This window comes from Ictalurus punctatus, chromosome 18 (genome assembly GCF_001660625.3).
Source record: "Ictalurus punctatus breed USDA103 chromosome 18, Coco_2.0, whole genome shotgun sequence".
In the NCBI taxonomy this organism is placed as follows: domain Eukaryota; kingdom Metazoa; phylum Chordata; class Actinopteri; order Siluriformes; family Ictaluridae; genus Ictalurus; species Ictalurus punctatus.
Genome location: NC_030433.2, coordinates 2,796,371 through 2,817,678, shown reverse-complemented (window position 1 = coordinate 2,817,678; position 21,308 = coordinate 2,796,371). Strand labels below are relative to the sequence as shown.

Sequence of the window (21,308 nt, the reverse complement as noted above, 5' to 3'; positions counted from 1 at the left end):
ACTAACTTCTGCAGTTCTCCAGCTGTGATCCTTGGAGATTTTTTGGCCACTCGAACCGTCCTCTTCACAGTGCGTTGAGACGATACAGACACGCGTCCAATTCCAGGTCGATTCATAACATTTCCATTTGACTGGTTATTTCCCTGATGGTGGAAATGGGCATTTTCAATGCTTGTGCTATTTTCTTATAGACACGTCCCATTTTGTGAAGCTCAACAACCTTTTGCCGCACATCACAGCTACATTCCTTGGTCTTACCCATTGTTATTAATGACCAAGGCTGCTTCCGAAATCACATAGTATTTTTTGATTTTTTTTTTTTTAACAAAAGATCAAAGGGTTAAACAATAAAGACAATTTTTCACAGCCTTCTTTGCTCATATTTACCAAGGGTGCCAATATTAGCAGAGGACACTGTAACTAAACAAAAGCTGTGACTGTAAGGGGTTTGCTTGTAGCCACTTAACATCATAATTCACATAATCTTTATAAACCTGATGCTCATATGGACCATCTACTGGGTATTGTGTAACTCACTGGCATAACTAGTACAGATGGCATGTAGCCATTGTTTATTTGTCTATTGTTAATCTTAGCATTAGCATTTTTGTAGTTAAATTATTCCTTTAAGCTTTTGTTTCCTTTCACTGCTTGGTTCCTGTGTAACATCGATCGCCCACAGCGTTGTTAACCTTTCTCCTCCTCCTCTGCCTTCCCCACTACAGATGTCTGCTTGGTTCCTGTAGAGACAGCCAGAGACCCAACTGTGTGTGCGTGCTTGCGAGTGAGTTTGAGAAGGAAATATGCCACAGTATTTCATAAACGGAAAGGTTATAGGGCTTGACATCTGTATTGACGTATATTGATGTGATATTTCTCAGCATCCGTAGCCTTAATTTGTAGATCAAGGACATTTTTAAAGGCTTTTAAATAGGATAAATGCATTGGGTCATTTCCAAACACTTAAAAATGTTCACCCAAAAATTGAAATATATGGCAGTGCATAAAATTGGACCCGATCTGCATCCTCTCATCAGACTGATTACTACTAAGCTAGGTAATTAAGCTAGCATAGCAAGTTAGACGTTTTGCTAGTCATGTTGTGTTACTTTAGGAAACACAGTGCAATCATGGAGTTGAGTAGTAAAGGCCGTTTTTCTGAAAGAAGAGGGTAGAAAGGGACAAGTCTTTTTTTTGTTTGCTCGGATAATGTGATGTTGAACGGGGTGGTTAAGTTGTAGTATTGTTGACCATGGTTAAGTCAGCTCCTCTGCTGTTGCCCTAGCAATTGATACCAGAAAACACCTCACCTATTAGCCTGTTACATTAAATATGTTCCATTGGTCCAAAAAATTTTGTAAAAGCCAAACATTTTGTATATTATATTTAGGTTGGGGTGGATTATGGGTAGATGGATAAAACGGCCAGTCTGCTAGCTCACACTTTATCTTTTGTTCCTTTACTTTTAAATCGCTGACATAAGTATACTGTTATCCTCTTATTAACCTTCCCAGTACTGGATGTAGCTTGCATATACTGTCATGAATGTACTGTCTCTGAATATGTGCAGAAGTATGTGTATATATACACATTCCTGCTTACAGAATTGTTCAGTTGTTGAAATATAGCATTCATGAAGATCCATGAATGCCCTTATTTAAGTGATTCCCAAGAGTCTCAGTGGGATTTTCAATCCTTTCACTGATTTATGTTTAATTTAGTGGTTTACTTTGGTGGGTCATTGTCATGTTGAAAAAGGAATCATATTCCAATGTTTAACTTGGATGGATATTTTCAAGACTTTGGACTATACACTGTACCCCAGTTCTAATTGGAGAGGAAAGCTAGTTACACAAGTAATCATGGAGCCTTGATGAAAATGACTTGGATACCACCTTGTGCGTATGTGCAAGCATGCTGAGACCTTGATCGAATTCACAAAGGGACGAATGACGCAGCGTTTGCAAAAAAAAAAAAAAAAATACCATCGCCTTACAACCAAAGTCATCAGTGCACCGTTGCATTCAGGCCAAACGTATAGCCACATCATGCATATTTTTCCCCTCTTTCTGCTGAAGAGATTGATAACAAACAAACAAACAAAAAAAATCAGATTTCGGAATCATGCGCTGGCTCGTAAGTGACTCCAGCACAATGGGGAGCTCCAACGGCGGGCTCAGTCCATTTGGCCATGCTGGTGTCGTGATTCTGAAATCCGCACTATCCTGTTCAAGACCTCTTGACAGGCGCAAAGTGCAACCCTGATACATTGTATCGTCCTGAGAAGTACAGTATGTAGCCACATGCCTACTAGTCCACGGTGCAATAAAGAAGGTCACAAGAAACTTTAGTTTGTTGTATATTTTTTGACAGGAGAGACACTAAAATTGCACGTAAACTTATGTAATGCAGCAAACCAGTAAAACACACCAACCGGAAATGCAGAAAGCTCTTCCCCCGACAGCCGTTCCGTCCAATAACTCCTGTTTCTGAAAGGGAAATACCTTTTTAATATTTACGAGCATTTACGTGTAGGAAGAGTCCACAATCGTATATTGTTCTAAAGGTTTTTGGCCGAACCATTCCATTTTAAATCATCATCACGAGACACTGCATCATTCATCACATCCCGTGACAATTTAGCTTGTAAAGCTGTAATATATTATATCTAGTTTATTCAGAAGATGATTTCAAATCATACATTTTCCATTGGAGACGGGAGTTCTCCAGCGGTTCAGAAAATCTGGACGCAATAGTGCTAGACCGACGAAACAGGAATCTTTCATGGTTTAATTAGGAAACATTATATATTGTCTATTTGGTGGGAGGTCACTTTTCTAAACTGTTGTCTTTGGATGTTGTTTTCTGTGAAGATTCACGCTAACAGAAGCATGATAATTGGACCATATGGGTAAGTGTAGGTCCATCATCTTGATGGAAAATGCCATACACTTTTTTTTTTTTTTAAATGTTATGTTGTGCTACATTCTAATTAACAGTGTTTGTTTGTTTGAATAATTTTGTGGTGATTTTTAGGTTACTGTGGAAATATTGTCTCGTCTGCAGCATGAAAATGAGTTATGTGCTCACATAATCAGATGACCTTAAAATGATGCATGTCTGCTATTCCTCTATTGAACCAGTGAGTCAGCAACCTCAGCAGTTCTGTTTTTTGATTTCAGAACTGATGATAAACGGTAGGCTGATGTTCCAATTGGCAAGAACGCATTTATTTGTATTTATATGATAGGTTTAATGCCGATGATGTTCATTTTAATTTGTATTATTTTCTTAAAAATAAGAGATATTACCTGTTCCCTTAGCTCCTTAGATTTATTTAATCCGGCCAGTTTACTGTAGATGGGTTACGGCGAACGAAAAACAAGGTTTTGTTCCATATTGTGTAGTGTTTCCCTTCGCTCGTCTGACCACTCATGCTCCGAATCATGTGCCGTCTCCTCTAAACAACACACGTGCAGGAAACATGAAAAACTTCTTGTGAATAAACAGGGCATTCTGTGTTCATTGCTAAATATGGCCAATGAGGCACAAAAGGTCATTGATGTTAATCTCTCTCTTTCCCTCCCATGCTTTGCCTTTCTCATGAACTCTGTGCTTGCAGAGAATCAGTCTGAAGTCATAATCCATGTCCTGTGACATTTCAAGGGTCAGGATGGTTATAAGAAACCCTGAATGGTCCTGAAGGGTTTCCCATGGTGGAAAACGTAAAAGAACAGGTTTAACTTTTGACTGTTACAGCGCCGACAATCTAGCCGAGCGTCGGCACGGCCATTTTAGTTTGTTAAATAACAAGACGTTTTATTGATCCGTTTATTACCAGGCGTAGATTATGTTGAGCATCTGCCATACGAGTCTCTGTACACGAGTTGTTACGAGAATAACGATGACACGTCAAAACGAGCGCATTAATATAAACCTTTGATTTGAATTGCAGCTGGAACTACTGTCAAAGATCTTCTGACCAATCAGAATCAAGGAAGGGTAGTGTAGAGTTGCAGGTCACACATGACAACACGTTCTAAAACTAAATCTTTTGGGTTAAAATCAATTATTGGAGTTGCCACTACTCTTAATTCTCTCACACAAATAGCTCATGTTAGCAAGCTGGCTAAGCATTGAGGAATACAGTGCAGTGTAGTGCTCCAAACTCTGCGGCCATTTACTCATAGAGCTTGTTTTCAGTCATTCGGAGTGAATAAAAATGATGTATGCAAGATGTTTGAGTAAATGCCGATGTGATCATCGCTGATTATTGTTCGCTGTGCGGAATATGTTTAGTAAAATATCATATGCTCAATACGGATGGCTGTCACGAATGCGGACGCAAGTGCAGATTCAAAGTTCAAACAAGACAACAGATACTAAGCATACGTGAACAAGGAAAACAAACGTAAACCGACACCTAGGAGACGAGAGAGCGTAACATGACGACTTGAGACAAACAAAGCCAGACACAGGGTGCTGTACAAACCGTGACTTAAACACACACAGGTGCTCGTTAACCGGGATGAGAGTCAAGTGCGGGTGGTCATGTGACCGTGATGCAGTGACTGCTGGGAATCGAAGTCCATAGTTCCTTCCAGAGATTCATAACAATGGCCCCGATACAATCAAAAGAATTAATCTCTCTTTCCTACACAGGTCTACAGTTTAATTTCGATAGCACACAAACATCTAGCTGATGTTGTCGCAAGTTACATGTAGCTTGTTTGCTACTTGGAAAGATGTCATCTTTTCATATTGCATTTGCGCAGAGAAGTTTATCCCTTCGTCGAACTGTGTAGTCAATCACATATTAAACCATGCCTAATCCATAGAGACATGGAGATTTCTGGAACATGGAGTTAAATGTAGACGTACGGTGTCATCAAGTGTACATCAGTCATATTGAGATAAATGTACGTACACCGAACACATTCATTCACGATCATACGCATTATATAACTTGCCTTAAACGTCGGTAGTGTTTTCGACGTGCATACAGTTTAACGAAAGACTTTATTACATACGATTAAGGCGATGGGTTGGTATGCTCAAACAGTCTCATCGCATTAATAGGTATGAATCAGAGAATGAGATTAGGGAAATAGAACTGAAAATACTGTCACGTTTGTGTATCAGGATCTGTTTCGGCATTTAAATCAGAGGAGATGTCTGCTGTGCTTTTGGAGAGCTTGGCGCGGATGCCAGTTTCTACATAAGTTCAGTATTAATCACTTCGTTTCATTATGTGCAAACAGCTGTCACCCGGACTCTGCCATGCCGTGCTGTGATTTTCAGTTCCTCTGAATATTTGCACCAGTGTGTAACCGAACAGCTATAGCTGGACTTGTCTTATCAATACAAATCAGCTGATCTTCAGTAAATGTGTTAATAATATCTGTAAATACGTCATAGATAGGGATTCCCAGACAATTCATATTTGTGCAGTCATGACTTCAAATTATTAATACACTAAGGAAGTATTGCAGTAAACTTTTTTTTTTTTTTTTGCCTGTGTGTATTGTCTTGTTGATAGGTTAAGCGCGGTCAGCACTATGACTGATGGGGACTATGATTATTTGATTAAACTCCTGGCTCTCGGTGACTCAGGAGTGGGGAAAACAACCTTCCTTTACCGCTATACAGACAACAAGTTCAACCCCAAATTCATCACTACCGTGGGCATTGACTTCAGGGAAAAGAGAGTGGTAAGCTTCTTACGTTCTTACTTATTTCCATTTTGTTTTGAATCCGATGTTGTGAAGGCATGAGGTCAAGAAAGCAACTTTAGGCAAACAAAAGAGTCGATTTAATTTAATTTAATTTACGCAAGTATTTACATTCACATTTACATCCTATCGTTGGCCGCGGATTACTAAACAAGTCAGAATGTATTTCTCTTCATCAGCAATGTTTCATCAGCTTGAGAAAAGTGCCGTGAACACAAATATGATATTGGATATTAGATATTAACTACATTTTCAAGACTATAGATCATAATGCTATTTACGTAATATACAGAGAAACATCATTAACCGATTAACAAGAAACAGGCAGTGATATTTATCAAGAAATGTTGCATTTCTACCATCTTCTAGCTGGAACCGTCACATGTGGAAATAAAATTGCGCTTTTCCTGTCAATTTCTACTCTGTAAGGACATGCGATGGTAGTCACTCTGGCCTGGTGTGGGTTCAGTCCGTTGTCAGTGCATAGATATGCTCATTTTTTAATGATCATTTCAAAAAGGATCCATGCATCCTTCTAGCTGGAACCTGATGAGATTAATTCAGATCAGATTAATATCTAGGAGCATATCATAACTCCTTCTTCATTTACTGGATTACTTTTCTGGTTCATCATGCCTCTGTGACAGTACTGCCGCAACTCCTACTACAGGAACATCCACTTTTATAGTTACCTGTACATGACTGTATACGAGTGTCTACATGATAGCGAAAACTGTCGACTCACATGACTTTTTATTGGCCCCGGCCCACATGACTTTCTCTCTCCTCATCCATCTTCGCTCCCTACTGAGCGGTGATGTAACTCGAGAATGAACTGTGGTTTGATTAAATGTGTTTGGATCGTGAGAGGGAGTAAATCAAAATGTGGCGTTTGATTACAATCACAAATCAAAATCCCTCTGTGCTTTCTGGACATCCCATTTCAGGTTTAGTTCCCACTTTGCTGTTAAAATAACCTCCAGTCTTCTGGGAAACCTTTCCACTAGATGTTTTGAGCCTGGGCAATAGGTGTTCAGTGGAGTTGAGGTCGGGGCTCTGTGCAGGTCACTCGAGTTCTTCTACTCCAATTTTGGCAAACCATGTCTTATTGGACCTCGCTGTGCACAGGGGTATCGTCGTGCTGGAACATGTCTGGGGCCCCTTAGTTCTAGTGAAAGGAAATTGCAATTGAAATTGCTACAGCATATAGAATCATCTTATACAATCGGGTGCTTCCGTCTTTGGGGCAGGACCACAAATGGGTGTGATCGTCAGGTGTCCACATACTTTTGGCCATACAGCGTAGGTTTAGTAAAATATTTAAAATGAGGGTACGAATCAGTGGCAGATGTGGCACGTGTTTTGGGCTTGACCATATGTTATATTCACTGCCACTGAAACATGCCAGTTACTGTTTCTCAAATTCTTAATGAATGGTTTTCATAAAATATTAGCCTTGAAGCCTGTGTGTAGTGTGTTTCGGCGGCATAGCTCATAACTGTTGGTGCTATTTTACACAGAACAGTGCAAAAAAATACTTTTTTTTTTGTTTTTTTTTTTAGAAATCCTTCTTTAGGTTCAGTCTTCTGTGAGGCCTTTATGGTTGAGTGCACTATTATTTTTTCATAGGCTCCGTAATAAAATATTTACAGATCTCCTTTTACATGTTCAAACGTTGGCATTTAGACAGATCACATTATTGGATCACGAATTTGTTTATTTAACAATATCGTCATGGTTGTCTTTAGGTTGTGATAGCCAGTTTAATCAGCCGCTCTAACATGTTCTAACAAGTGATGCAATCCATAAGATTGAAAATTTGGAGAGATTGAAAGTGCTCATTTCATACCAGAAGGAATCTGTTTAAACATTATCTGGATAAGTGTGCAACGCTGACTTAATACAGTGTGACCCTTTTCGGGCGCCAGTGCTTTAATGCCATTTGGTATTATGTAACGCTGTAGAGACCTCGATAGTCAAGACAGGGGAACAAGCTCCAGCTTTTTCCAAAGGAATAAAGAGCAAGCAGGGGAATTCGATAAGGCCTTAAAACCTTGTCATAGAGCTTTCGTGAATAGGTATTCTTCCATAGCATGAAGAGCCACTTGAATGAAAGTTAAGACTTTCTTGTGCAAATGTTCAAAGTCGAAGGTGTATATGTGTGAGTTTGGTTTTGCTGATCATCGTGATGATGATAACAGACTGGGATTTTGGTTTGGTTTGGTTTGGCTATTTGGGACTTATTACATATTTTGCTGTCGAGCAACTTTTAAAGTCCATTTAATAAGGGGATTGTAGCTGTGAAGCCAGGTCCGGCCTGAGATAATAGGATGGTAAGATAAGACGACACAAATGACAGTTACAAACCCATACCGAGAGCTCAACAGGAGGAGCGAGGTGTGTGACCTTTTTAGCGCCCCATAAGTTAGTTTTCACAGCACGCACCTGGAAAGGTAAGTGGAACTCTTGGAAGGGCAAGTCGAGCTGGTAGGTATTCGAGTGATTTAAGAGGTTTCACAATGCACCAGAGGAGGGATGGAGGAAATATAGCCTTGTATTGAGAAACATTTGACTGCAAGTCAACATTACTCACCTTGCCAACATGGCAGTCGACTAAGGAGGTGAAGAGTATCAGTGGGTGCTTCAGGCTCATTTGTCAATCAGTCTCCTACATTCTCTGGCAGTGTAGTCAGGTGAATGACACTTACTCACTCACTCACTCACTTTCAGTAACCGCTTCATCCTGCTCAGGCATACCGTGGATTCAAAGCCTATCCTGGGAACACTGTATGTGAGACTGGAATACACACTGAATGGGATGCTAGTTCATTGTAGGGCACCATACACACACATATTCCCACCTAGGGCAGTTTATCAGTTTACCCACATGGACAGGGGGAGAACATTCACATAAACCTGACACAGACAGTAACCCGAGCTCAGGATTGAACCAGGAAGCCTGGAGCTGTGAGGCAGCGATTTTATCCACTGTGCCAACATGCCACCCCATATCCACCCAAGTTTCCTGAATAGCAGAGGCACCGCCCCATTTCAGGAGATTGCATAGTTAGATGGCCCTGCAGACTAATGCATTAAAAACGACTCCTCTCAGCAAGCCAGCTGTCGGACCTCTCCTCTTCGAAACGCCGCAATCAGAGCAACTTAATTCCTTTTCTACCCTGGGATTTTTGTGCCCTGAGAGCAGCAGAGCAATTCTTTAGCTTCTTCTTGCATGTTCTGTGTTGAGAGTAACAGTTGCCCAGTGAGCACAGAGAGTATACCTTAAATTGTCCACTGACATCATCCCAGATAAATTGTGTAAAATGAAAGGAGGAAAAAATTCAGAAACAAACACTGGTGCTTGTATGTCTCTCCAACGTGTTTTTTAAAAATAGAAATGCGTTCTAAAAAGCATTTGTAAGTTGAGCTGTGAAACCAGGCTGCAGCTCCAGCATCTGCTCTGTCACTTCTGTTACACTCATGTTATCAGCAAGGTCTTTTCCAGAAAAGCGACTCACAACTGTAGCATTAGGTGTGAGCAAAAAAAGCTAGTGCATGCATGAAACGTGATTTAACGAGAGGCAGGAAGTCAGAAGATTCATCGCGCATTCCTGTATTAATGACGGCACAGAATGTAAACGCTGTATAGCAGAGTGGAGCATTGGAGAACGTGACAGCAGAGAGGGCTGTAATAGTAGACATTTTATTCAAATGTTGTAGCAATAATACTTTATAACAGTAATAACGAACACGACGCGCTGGCATTTTTTTTTTGCCGTGCCGTCGCCGTTCTCATGAACGTTGTCACTGTCAGACATAAAACATACGATTACAGTCTGTTACGTCTTTTCAGCCGTTCTTCGCCCTCCCTTCTTTTTGAGCTGTCTATCTTTGTCGTTTCTTCTTTTCCCCCCAGGCAATGGTGAATAAATTAATGAACCTGAGATTTTGGGTCAGATTGATCGGATTGGGTCAGATTGGAACTGGAAGTAAAAATGTAAATGTGGAGCAGTCTGGGCTAGCTATTCATATGGTAACATCTTGAAAACTGTATGGTTTCCTTGACCGAAATATTTTTCTCTTTTGTACACTATATGGCCAAACGTATATGGATACCTGACCATTATATCCATTAAACACACAATTGTATAGAACGTCTTTGTATGCTGTAACATTACGACTTAATCTTTACTGGGATTAAGAGGTTCAAACCTGTTCCAGCATGCCAGTGCCGTGGAGTGGAAGATCTCAAGTGTCCTGCACAGAACCCAGACCTCAACCCCACTGAACACCTTTGGTATGATGTGGAACACTAACTGCATCCCAGGCCTCCTCACCCGACGTCACTAATGTTGTTGTGGCTGAACGATCACAAATCCTCACTGCTACGTTCCAAAATATAACGTAAAGCCTTGCCAGGAGAGCGGAGGTTATTATAGCAGCAGAAGGGGACCAAATCTGGAATGGAACGTTCAACATACACATATTATAGTGATGGGCAGGTCACACAATCACACTAGCGACTGTTTTACAACCGTCTTTGTTAAACTAGCTCCATACCCAGAGGGAGAAGAAACCGTAGGCTAAAAAAAGTAAATAAAACCGTTCCACTATGTTTCGGTGAAATATATGTATGGTTGAGAGAACACATCCACCCAAATATGGTCCTAGTATGGTTGATCAAGTGAGTGCTCGGTGTGTATTTGGAAAAGCTCCTGTTCATTGTAGTTTAGGGTGGTGGTGTTTTTTTTTTTTTGTTTTTTTTCTGGACTTGAGACAGGTTTATAAGGTACCACAATAAGTGGGCTGTATTGCTCTGTAGTACTGACACATTCATATGGATTATAGGAGTAGGATCATAAAACTGTGCAAATCCAGTTATAAGTATTGAAAATTAATGAATTAATTAACCACACACACACACACACACACACACTATTTTTCTGCTGTCCCCGAAATTGATCTGTAACTGTAGTAAAACATTTCTCTCAGACAGAAACACAAAGGTAGAAAGAGAGAGAGAGAGAAAAGAACATAAACGGAGAGAGACATACAGAGAGGCATGTGGAAGGACAGAAAGAGAGTGATTAAATGAGTCATGTACAGGATGTAGGGTGTGTTTTGGACACTTGGTGTGTAAATAATGATTAATTTTGTGTAATACAGTGTGTGTATTGGGAACAGAGTTTATGTACATTATTATCTATATCGCTATTATCTACTTCTGGGGTGTGTGTGTGTGTGTGTGTAAGACACAGAGTGTGAAAACAAAGAGTGTGTATATTCTTTCACTAATCATCGGATTTTCCTGTTATCTGGTGCGTGTGCATGTGTTATGTTCGTTATGTTCACATAAAGCCAGGACCCCATGCTCAGCTGGAGATGTAAAAGTCAACGAAGAGAGCAAATGCATCACCACACACACACACACACACACACACACACACACGGCAGACAACAAGAATAAAGTCTAGATGATAATAAGTCAGATTCAGACACACTCTCTGTCACCAACCCATACTGTTAAACACATGACTCATGGACACACACACACACACCTGCTCTTATACAGTGTAACACTATGTAAATAGTGACTAAATAGCATACAGAGAGATGTTACTCAAGGCGGTCTGTAGCTAATGATACTGTTTTTGTTGTTTCACAGCTATTAATGTCTTCCTGTATTCTGTATTTCACTCACGCTAACTCAGCTTAAACACTTGTTGCGTGTGTGCGATATAGGTGTACAGCGCTAACAGCCCTAATGGGACTACAGGGAAGACGTTTAAAGTTCATCTGCAGCTCTGGGACACAGCAGGACAGGAGAGGTTCGACTTTATAATAATAAACTATTTCACTGGTTGTATACAGAGATTTGAAACAGATTTGAAAGATTTGAAAGGTCCTGGGTGTATTTTATTCCAATGTATACAACGACAGTAAAAACCCACTTGAATTGACTTAACTCGAGATGACACTAAATGCCATATTGCAAGGACTCGACTCTTCCGTTATGTAATATAGAATATTTTTTAAACATTAAGGATCACATCTAAAAAAAAAAAAAAGAATGAATTAATGCAATGTTTCCTTTAATCTGCTCTGGGGGGGTGGGGTTTGTACACTTAGGATATTTTCAGAGGTCTGAGAAAGCATTTTTAAGGATTTGAGTTTATATTCTCCTGCATCTTCTAGATGATTAAAAAACAGATTCAACATGTTGTACTTGCCTGAAAGCAATAGAGACAATTACTCATAAAAGGACTGTAGTCACCGAGTAAGACACGATTTTTAAAAATTTATTTTATTTAATAAAAGTAAATGGAATTGCTGGCAAATTCATGTGGTTAAAAAACAAAACAAAACATGACGTTATAGGATTTAAGTATGACTTCATAGTTAATATGCAATAATTTAGTGCTGAGGACTGAAAAATAATTTTTGAGCTTCAGTAACGTTCATATTCGTTAGTTTAATAAATGTAATGAATATTATTATTATTATTATCAACATTACAGGTTCAGAAGCTTGACGACGGCCTTCTTCAGAGACGCGATGGGATTCCTGCTCATGTTCGACCTGACGAGCCAGCAAAGCTTTCTGAACGTCCGCAACTGGATGAGTGAGCAATAATCCTGATAAATAGTTATAGTAAACGTATCCTAAAAATATATCCCAGTTAGCAGGAGTAACGTTATCGCAGTGTTAAAACTGCATTTAAAACTGTGACTTCAAAAAGTGTTTGGCATTTATTCTATGTAGGATTGTGAAGGGATTCGTTTTATTTCATTACAATATTGTGTATTTCAGCCCTCAGTTCATGAGTACAATTTCAGACATATGTGAATAATACTGAAGAAAACTTGAGTGCCGGGAGATTTAGACTTTCACCAGTCTTTTCCATCAAAATGACTAAAACCTAATCTCTATAACGTAAGTGTTGTTTTTAAAACGTTGGTCCACGTTCATTAGAGAACCTGTGGTAAGCACCGAATGCGACGACGGAGAAATCTTTAGTTCTTCCACCGCTGAACTGTAAATTGTTTGAATGTGAAGGTCAGCTACAGGCGAATGCCTACTGCGAAAATCCAGACATCGTCCTCATCGGAAACAAAGCCGACCTGGCGGATCAGAGAGAAGTTCAGGAGAAGCAAGCGAAAGAACTGGCAGATAAATACGGGTGAGTGTAAGAAATACAGTCGGGTGTAAACGATCCGAGTCCGTCAACCATCACCTCATCATTTTCAAAAACGTATGCGCTTTGTAAGAAAGGTGAGTAAATATAGACTACAACGCTATTAATTAAGTCTGTATTAGGTGTTAGTTGCTAAAAGATTACTGTGGGTAAGCAAGAGATTACTGTGGGATTGATGGACATACACCCCATATAAGGTAAAAGGGTACACTTCATTTTAGGTGTATGAAAACAAGTGGCTGCTTCAGCACACCTTTTCTTGCTGGAGGATTGAGCAAGCTTGCAGTACTACTGGGAATTGGGAACATATCCATAACGTATGATGGTGCTAATCCATTCAGCGTAATATAGCGTGGCCGTACGTCCTCTTTTTCCCGGACCTTAAAAAAGCGTCCGGCCGGGATTTCTAAACTTGAGAAAACGTCCGGGATTCGGATTTAGTCTCATTACGATGTGCGTATGGTCTAATACTGTATCACGTGTGCGCATATTCGCTTTGCTTTAACCCCTCTCTGTAAATTTCCGCCTTCTCGCACACCAATTGGTCGATTATAAAAGGCTCGCAGCAACCATTGGCCAAATTCGTGCCTCTCAACCATGAACCCACTCTCAGCGAACGCGTGAACGTGAAGCGCTGTCGTGTACGCCGTCAAAGAGTTGCTTGACAGTAACAGCAAATGACCTCTGTCCTGAGTCGAAATAATGCCCATGGCCATATAAGGTCATTTTTAATTCCATGTTATCGCACGGCTTCGTATTACGCGGCCATTCGAATGTGTAAATGATGGTAGAAGGTACGCTCGTGGCATCTGATGTTTAATTTTATTCCATGGACATCCAAAAGAAAGTAGGAAAAAATGTCAAACGTGGGCAGAGTGAAACCAGTGTTTGAACGCGATTACCACACCCCCCTGTTGGCCTTGATACCCGCATGACGAATTTCTGTTTTATACTCGTGAAGTTTTTTTTGTACATCCAGGTAATACTGGAAAGAGTTCTTCCATGGTTGTTTCAGGCCAAAAATGCTCGATTTTGCTGTGGCTTTTTTTTTTTTATATTTCCAAAATTTGCGATGCAGCCTGTTTGTTTGATTTTTTCAGCAGTTTTCTAGATCGGGTACCTGTTTCTCCAGAACATGCTCCGAGTATCAAAGAGAGATTTAAAAAGGAACATTTTAGCAGCGACATCCTACGGAGTAGCCGAGCGCAGTTTGATTAAAAACTGTAAAAGTATTCCGTGCGTGGCGGATCATCAAACCAAGATAGAGCACCAGTCGGAGGCTGGATACATGATCTAACGCTAATCGTTGTTTTCGGAAATCTCACACAATTTGACACCGATCCCTCGGGAAAGGGGTCTACCGATCTGCAGTTGCAGAAATTGCTCCTTTTTTTTTATCATCGCTAGACTGCAGTTTGAAATGATATGGCAAGTGCCGTGTAATTAACCCGCGATGGACTCCTCGGCTGTAATCGTCTGTAATTAATCGTTTAACAGTCTTTCATTTGTTACTTTTTTACCTTCAGTGTTGTGCGCTACAGTCCAGCGCCGTTCTATTGTAATCTGACACGTAATATATCTCCACTGTAATTATGCAGCGAGCCTTCACAGCTTGCTCTGTGTAATGACTATAATGATTGAAGTACTGCGTAATTTTGTTCAGTTAAAGAAAGAGACATAAAGGTGTCTGTGACAATGGAGGGGTCCGTTTCTTTGTGTGTGGGTTTAATATATATATCACTTTAGGCAGAATTTCATTCATTCATTTACTTTCAGCAACTGTTTTATCCTGATCAGAGTCACCATGAATCCGGAGTCTATGCCAGGAATATTGGGCACAAGGCAGGAATACACCACTCCAGTCCATTTGGGCGTTTTGTTGCCAACCCATATACTGCAGTGCTGTTGGGAGGTGGAGAAATAGATGGAGGGAACATGTGAAACTGCTGACTCTGGAGCAGTATAAGGCAGCATCACTGTGTCTCCAGTATTTAGAAGCATGTTTTTAATTTTTTTTTTAAAGCTGCAGAACACCACACTGTGACCCGATTCATAATTAAGATGACCGAATAACCTAAAGGAGCTAACCGTAATCACATTTAGCAGAAAATAGGACTCTTACTCAAGTAGATTTCCGTGCGCATCATTGTTAGGGAGGACGGACCTGCACCACTAGGATCTGCATGTAGAATGTCAGACCTAAACAGGCCAGTGCTGACTCTTACAGGGACAGGTGATTTAAAAAAAAAATAAATCATTATAACCCAAATGCAATATAACCTGCTGAACTAGAGCAGAAGATAACAAACCCCGCTATATTATTTCTCAGATTAGAATTATTCCAAGGTCTGATTGGCAGACTTGTCTCTTTCTGTTAGGGCAATGTTTCTCAAATGTTTGTAGCACTACCAGAGGGTCCAAGATTTTTATTTTTATTTTGTTACAGTGGTGGAAATCACACTATTATCAAAGATATATCATCGAGTTCATAGTTATCAGATTATCTGACTGGTCAGTTGAATTGAAGCGGTTTATTCCAAACCTACAAGTAGGAGTTTAAATGATGTCACTGCGGATCTGCTGTGTCTTTGGAAAGTTCAGGAATAAAAAGTTCCTGAATATTGTTGGATACGTTTAAGTGACGTTCATTCGAATAGTTTGTTCCCGAGTGGTGCAACAGAACAGCGTTCACTCTGTCGTCGAGAACTTCCGAGTTCAAATCCCAATTATCCGGCTCCGTAGCCATCCATGACCGGGAGCCAAAGGGCACAAAGCTGTGAGTTGACCGGACCAAATAGGAAAATTAAAAATTTTTTTAAAAATAATAATAGTTCACAGAATAAATCTGGACTGAGGAATCTGTGATTATTATTATTTTTTTTTTCAGGGACCCGTTTGCAAAAAGGTTTGACAACCCCTGCGTCAGAGAGGACAAGATGAACAGTTCATTTTGTTTTTCTTCTTGCCTTCTCTCTTTTTTTGAAGGTAGATTTATACTAACCACAGAAGGAATAAACAACGAGAGACTTAAGTGTCATGCGCATCATTAAAATGCATACACAACTTTAAGTTGAAAAAAATAAACGAAAACTAAACCCAGCCTAGGTACACAGCCAAGTTAGAACTTGCATGGTACGTTTTATTTCTAATCACATACGCAGTACACGTCCAAACTACCAGCACTCAGATATGGCTGTGTTTAGCGAGCTCTGACTGCTCCGACTCCTCTGCTGCATGATTTCCCCAGTGAAGTGTAACTATACAAATGAGCAGGACAGTCGAGAGTCAGCTGGAGTGATCTGAAACCGTGTAAACACACAAGCTGTAAACTGTTCATCGGAGCTCAGGGTTAGTGTCTGCAGCAGCACAGCCGGTTATGTGATGTAAACTGCAGAGAGATGGCAGCCAGGGCCTTTTCTTTATAGTTTAATTATTATTTAAAAGGCCACTGTGGACATCAAGGGGTAAGGAGCAGGTGTGTGTTTTAATCTTTAGTGGCTATGTGGACATTAGTTTGTCTCTCAGAGGCTTCCTTCGTATGGACCTTAACGTTTCAAAAGTTCCAGGATTAAAACAAGGACACTACGTCAATGTTTCTCTAAATCTGGGATTCATTGCTGTATTTTGTTCTGGAGATCTTTTGTCGCCTTTAATTTTGATCTGTATTCGAGTTGTTGTTTTTTTGTAGATCGTTTTCCAATTCGATTTTATCTGTAAAGCGCTTTTAATAATGGACGTTGTCTCAAAGCAGCTGTACAGAAATATATAAACACCGGATACAGGATTTTTATCTGTAGAGTTTTATCCCATTCCACATCATTTATTGTTCCTTTTCTGACCTCCAGCATCCCGTACTTTGAGACGAGCGCAGCGACGGGCGCGGCAGTAGATAAAGCCGTGGTCACTCTGCTCGACCTGGTGATGAAGAGGATGGAGCAGTGTGTCGAAAAACCAGAGAAAGTCGACGCACATCATACAGACAGCACCAGCAAGCTGAGCGGCGCGCCAACAGCGGAGAAAAAGTGCGCCTGTTAGAAATTGCCTTATTGCGCCCTCATGTGGACGGATGTGGAGTTACAGCTCAGTCCTGTACGTACATCGTGTGGTTATGAAAGCAGGGCGCTGGATCTGTATGTAAATGCGTTTAAAACGTCTGAACAGTTCTTTCTTGTTTGTAGTACATCTAGTGCATTTTGAAGCGGAAGAAGAAGAAGAAAAAAAAAATAATCTGGTTAATAAGCTTTTGGTCTTTTTCCACCTCATAATTGGTCATTTAAACACCCATTTAAACACGGATTCTTTATAACAATATTTATTTCTTTATAAATTCTTTCTGACAGGTTGAGTTTTTTAATACTCAGTTTTTAAATACTCGCATTAAAGCATGAACGTGCTTAATGCATGACAGAATGTATAGATTTAGTCCTCCAGTCCACTTTTATGAAATGAATGCGTCCTGCCCTTTAATTACTCATGACTAGAGTTATCATAACTATATATATTGTGTGTGTGTGCGCGCGCACATCTCCAATGCACTTTGGGGGTGATTCTGAAAGTGTTCTAGTCAACAAGGTATTCATTCTTTAGAGTCTCTGTTAAATAGATGCGTTAACTACGACAAAGCTATTCTAGATACGTTACGTTAATTAATATAAGAATTATTTAAACACCGATATTTAAGACAGAATATCTACGAAGATTTTAAAACATATCGTTTAGATTCTACACTTACCGCACTGTTCATTTTACCAAATGTATGTTTTGGTTTCCACATGCCTAGATTTAGAATTATTTACATTATATTTAGCCGTTTTTCTAGGCGAGCTGCACCCTAAAACACAGTTAACTCCATTTACTTTATATGTCCAATTTCATCTTAGGTTTTAGGTTTAAAAGGTTCACAACGGATGCTGGGTTTTGGTCCGCCGTACTGATGTAGCGTTGTCATGGAAATTCTTATTTTTAGTTTTTGTCTCAATACGTTGAGTAAAAGGAACAGATTAGGCTCGGTACTAAAATACTGCATGACTTTCTATGGCTGTTAAAAGAAATATTAAAGGCATATTTTTGCTCAGAATTGCTAATTTAGCTACAGTGGTCGCAACATATGGATAAGAACGGCATACGTACAGCTTTAAGACATAGCAGATAAAGTAATAACAGGGTTGGTGATTTGGGGTAAAAGATTCCTTCTCTTTTTAATAGTAAAGTGTAATGCTAAATTATCTGCGTCCACTCACTGAAAGGTCTGTTTTTTTTTTTTTTTCAAGTGACAAATATTTTAGACACTTAGAAATGGATTGTTGTAGATTTACACCCATCAGCAATAACATTAAAAGCACCGACAGGGGAAGTGAATAACACGGACCATCTTGTTACTGTACAGTGGCACCTGTCAAGGGGTGGGGTATATTTATTAGGCAGCAAGTGAACAGTCAGTTCTCGGAGTTGATGTGTTGGAAGCATACGGATCTGAGCAACTTTGACAAGGGACAAATCGTGACGGTTGGACGACTGGGTCAGAGCGTCTCCAAAATGGCAGGTCTCGTGTGGTGGTCCTGGTATACAAGTGGTTAGTACCTAAAAAAAAATTTAAAAAATAGCGGTCCAAGGAAGGACAACCGGTGAACCGGCGACAGGGTCATGGGCGCCCAAGGTGTTGACGTGTGTGAGGAGCGAAGGCTAAACTGTCAGGTCTGATCCCACAGAAGAGCTACTGTATCTGTATCACAGGACGCACTACGGGAAGAAGGCAAGCCGGCAGAGGAAGTGTGATGCTCTGGGCACGGTCCTGCTTGGAGGCCTTCGGATTGTGGATGTTAGTTTGACTTTTATGTACCATCTACCGAAGCGTCGTTGCAGACTAAGTACACTCCTTCATGGCAACAGTGTTCCTTAACGGCAGTGGTCTCTTTCAGAAGGATAATGCGCCATGCCACACTGCAAAAAAATTGTTCCGGAACGGTTTGAGGAACATGACAGAGTTCAAGGCGTGGACTCGGCCTCCAAATTCCCCAGATCAGTCTGATCGAGCGTCTGCCGGATGCGCTGGACAAACAAGTCCGATCCACGGAAGCCGCACCTCGTGACTTAACTCACAGGCCGTAAAGGATCTGCTGCAAATGTCTTGGTGCCAGATACCACAGCACACCTTCAGAGCTCTTGTGAAGTCCATCATATGCCTCGACGGGTCAGAGCCGTTTTGACGGCACGAGGGAGACGTACACAATATTAGGAAGGTGGTTTTAATGTTATGGCTGATCGGTGTATATAACATGTCTATAAAGCAGGCTCACAAATTCAACTAAAAGCCAGTGAATGTGAAGCTGTAATGATTGGGGTGAAAACATGGGCGTCTGGGGTAGGAGCTGAAGCTCCATGTAGTCTTTCTCCCAAACTTCAGTTATTTCATAACATCCTTTTTTCTAAAATGATCTAAAATGAAGTGTTTTGGACAGTGTGTGTAGGTTTGATGGTGCAATTGATCATTTTAACCACTTTGTGTATTATATGTAGCTCCAAAAAAAAAAAAAAAAAAAAAAGTCAGACCGCCTACACGATTAACTTCTCGCATGCGGTTTGTGTGCCAAAAACTTTTTGTATCGTATTAATTAGTTTAATACAGCTTGCCTTTGACGAGCATTAAGTGCAGATTCATTATCATGTGTACCAAGTTTATAAATAAATGAATTTGGTACACATGAGAATGAATTTTTATTATTTTTATATATATATATATACACACACACACACATGGTATGTAGGTGTTTTTAATTTGGTGTGTCTACATGAGTTCACATTATAATTCTAGAAAACATTATCAAGAAAGAGTCATTGAGAAAAATTTTAATCGCATGTTATTTGCTTCATAACTTGATGCTGTTTTAGTGTATTTAGTAATTAGCTAATAGCCTGCTAGTTAATCGCTAGCACACCGAGCTAAAGCTAAAGCCTGTCTGAGGGCACAGGGAAGGTACACAAGTGTAACTACTACCTACATGTCACCCATTACATAGCGAACCGACCATTTATTACATTACACAATTACTTGAAAGTCAAATGAATAAAAGGGCATCACCGATCATAGTCGATTCGAAACGTTACCCGGTGCTCACTGTGCATTATGGGTAACACTCACATTCCATTAGGCGCTGAGAACTACATACACCATACAAATGGCGATGAAAAAAAGTCTTGTTCAAATGGAGTCTATGCATTATTTGTGTTTGGGACATTTCCACAAGTGGCTGTGCTCTAGTAAGTACACGTACTAAAACTTACACTTCACTCGTTCATTTTTCCCGAACCGATACAATGAGCTAAACCGAGTATTTTCAAAAGCAAGACATTTTTCGAACCTTTATACGACAGACGTGATCGCTGTAATGAAAAGTCGAGTACTCCATCTTTGAACGGCTGGAACTTATTAACTGGCATCCGGGGTTACAAGTAGAATTGCTGCAAAACACATAGAAGGAAAAATCTGCTTTATGTGTCGAGTATCTCGGTAGAACTCTTAGTAAACGTTCTCATTCTAGTCTACAGTGCGTAGCGTTTTTATTTCACCCTTTTGGATTTTATTTTTCATCTTTAATTATTGCTCCAACACATGATTTCACATACTGACCCCACCCCCATCGATAAATAAATAAGTCACTTATAGAATTGCCCAAACTTACAACTTCAACAAAACTTGCAAATTTTTGTGCTCACTCAGTCACACAGTCTTAAAGTGCGATCTACTAAAACACTACCAACACATTCGCCTAAACACCGCTTTAAATACGTATATGATTTTAAGGTGAATGTTATCCTTTTCAGTGCCAAAACACACAAATGTTCCGATTTTCCCTACCAATTTATGAAACCATGAGGGCTTTGCCATCCAATGCCAATTTTCGGAGCAAAGGATCCTCTCGGAATCTCGTCAGCCTTCGACCAGTACACGATTACAAACGGCTACCTAATACTAAATTTGAGGAAATCTCGAAAGTTTACATTAGTTCTCTCTCATTGTGCCTGTTCTAGCTCTAGTGACCAATGACGTGCTGTGCAAACCTGCAGACCTTTATTACAGTGTGTACACAGCTCTTATAAAAACGAATGCATATAAAGTAGGTACGGAGTGTAACAGGAAACCGGGTCTGTTTACTGGGAGAACATTAAAATGACGAGTGTTCTGTATGTTCCTTATGAATAAAGAAAAATGCCTACACCTCCTTGTGTTCATCCGTGTGTAGGTGTGTGTGTGTGGGTGTATTTAAAACACGTATCGTCGTATAATAAGAATCTGTTACAGCTGTGTAATAGTTCAATGTTTTTGGAAGTATACTTCATTTGAATTGGACAGCAGTGTATATACAGTGTACGGTATTCGGCGC

At 40.1% G+C, this 21,308-nt stretch overlaps 1 protein-coding gene across 4 annotated transcripts in view; it reads left to right on the top strand.

Moving 5' to 3' along the window:
- Positions 1 to 21,142, top strand: part of rab27b (RAB27B, member RAS oncogene family) — a 41,642-nt gene extending 20,500 nt beyond the window's left edge. For 2 of the 4 annotated variants that reach the window (XM_017491797.3, XM_017491799.3), the window contains exons 2-6: positions 5,540 to 5,711; positions 11,475 to 11,560; positions 12,251 to 12,354; positions 12,789 to 12,912; positions 16,773 to 21,142. In XM_017491797.3, the coding sequence (XP_017347286.2) occupies positions 5,559 to 5,711; positions 11,475 to 11,560; positions 12,251 to 12,354; positions 12,789 to 12,912; positions 16,773 to 16,962 (657 nt within the window). In that variant the 5' untranslated portion in view covers positions 5,540 to 5,558 and the 3' untranslated portion in view covers positions 16,963 to 21,142. 4 annotated transcript variants of the gene reach the window in all.
- The last annotated feature ends 166 nt before the right edge of the window (positions 21,143 to 21,308 follow it).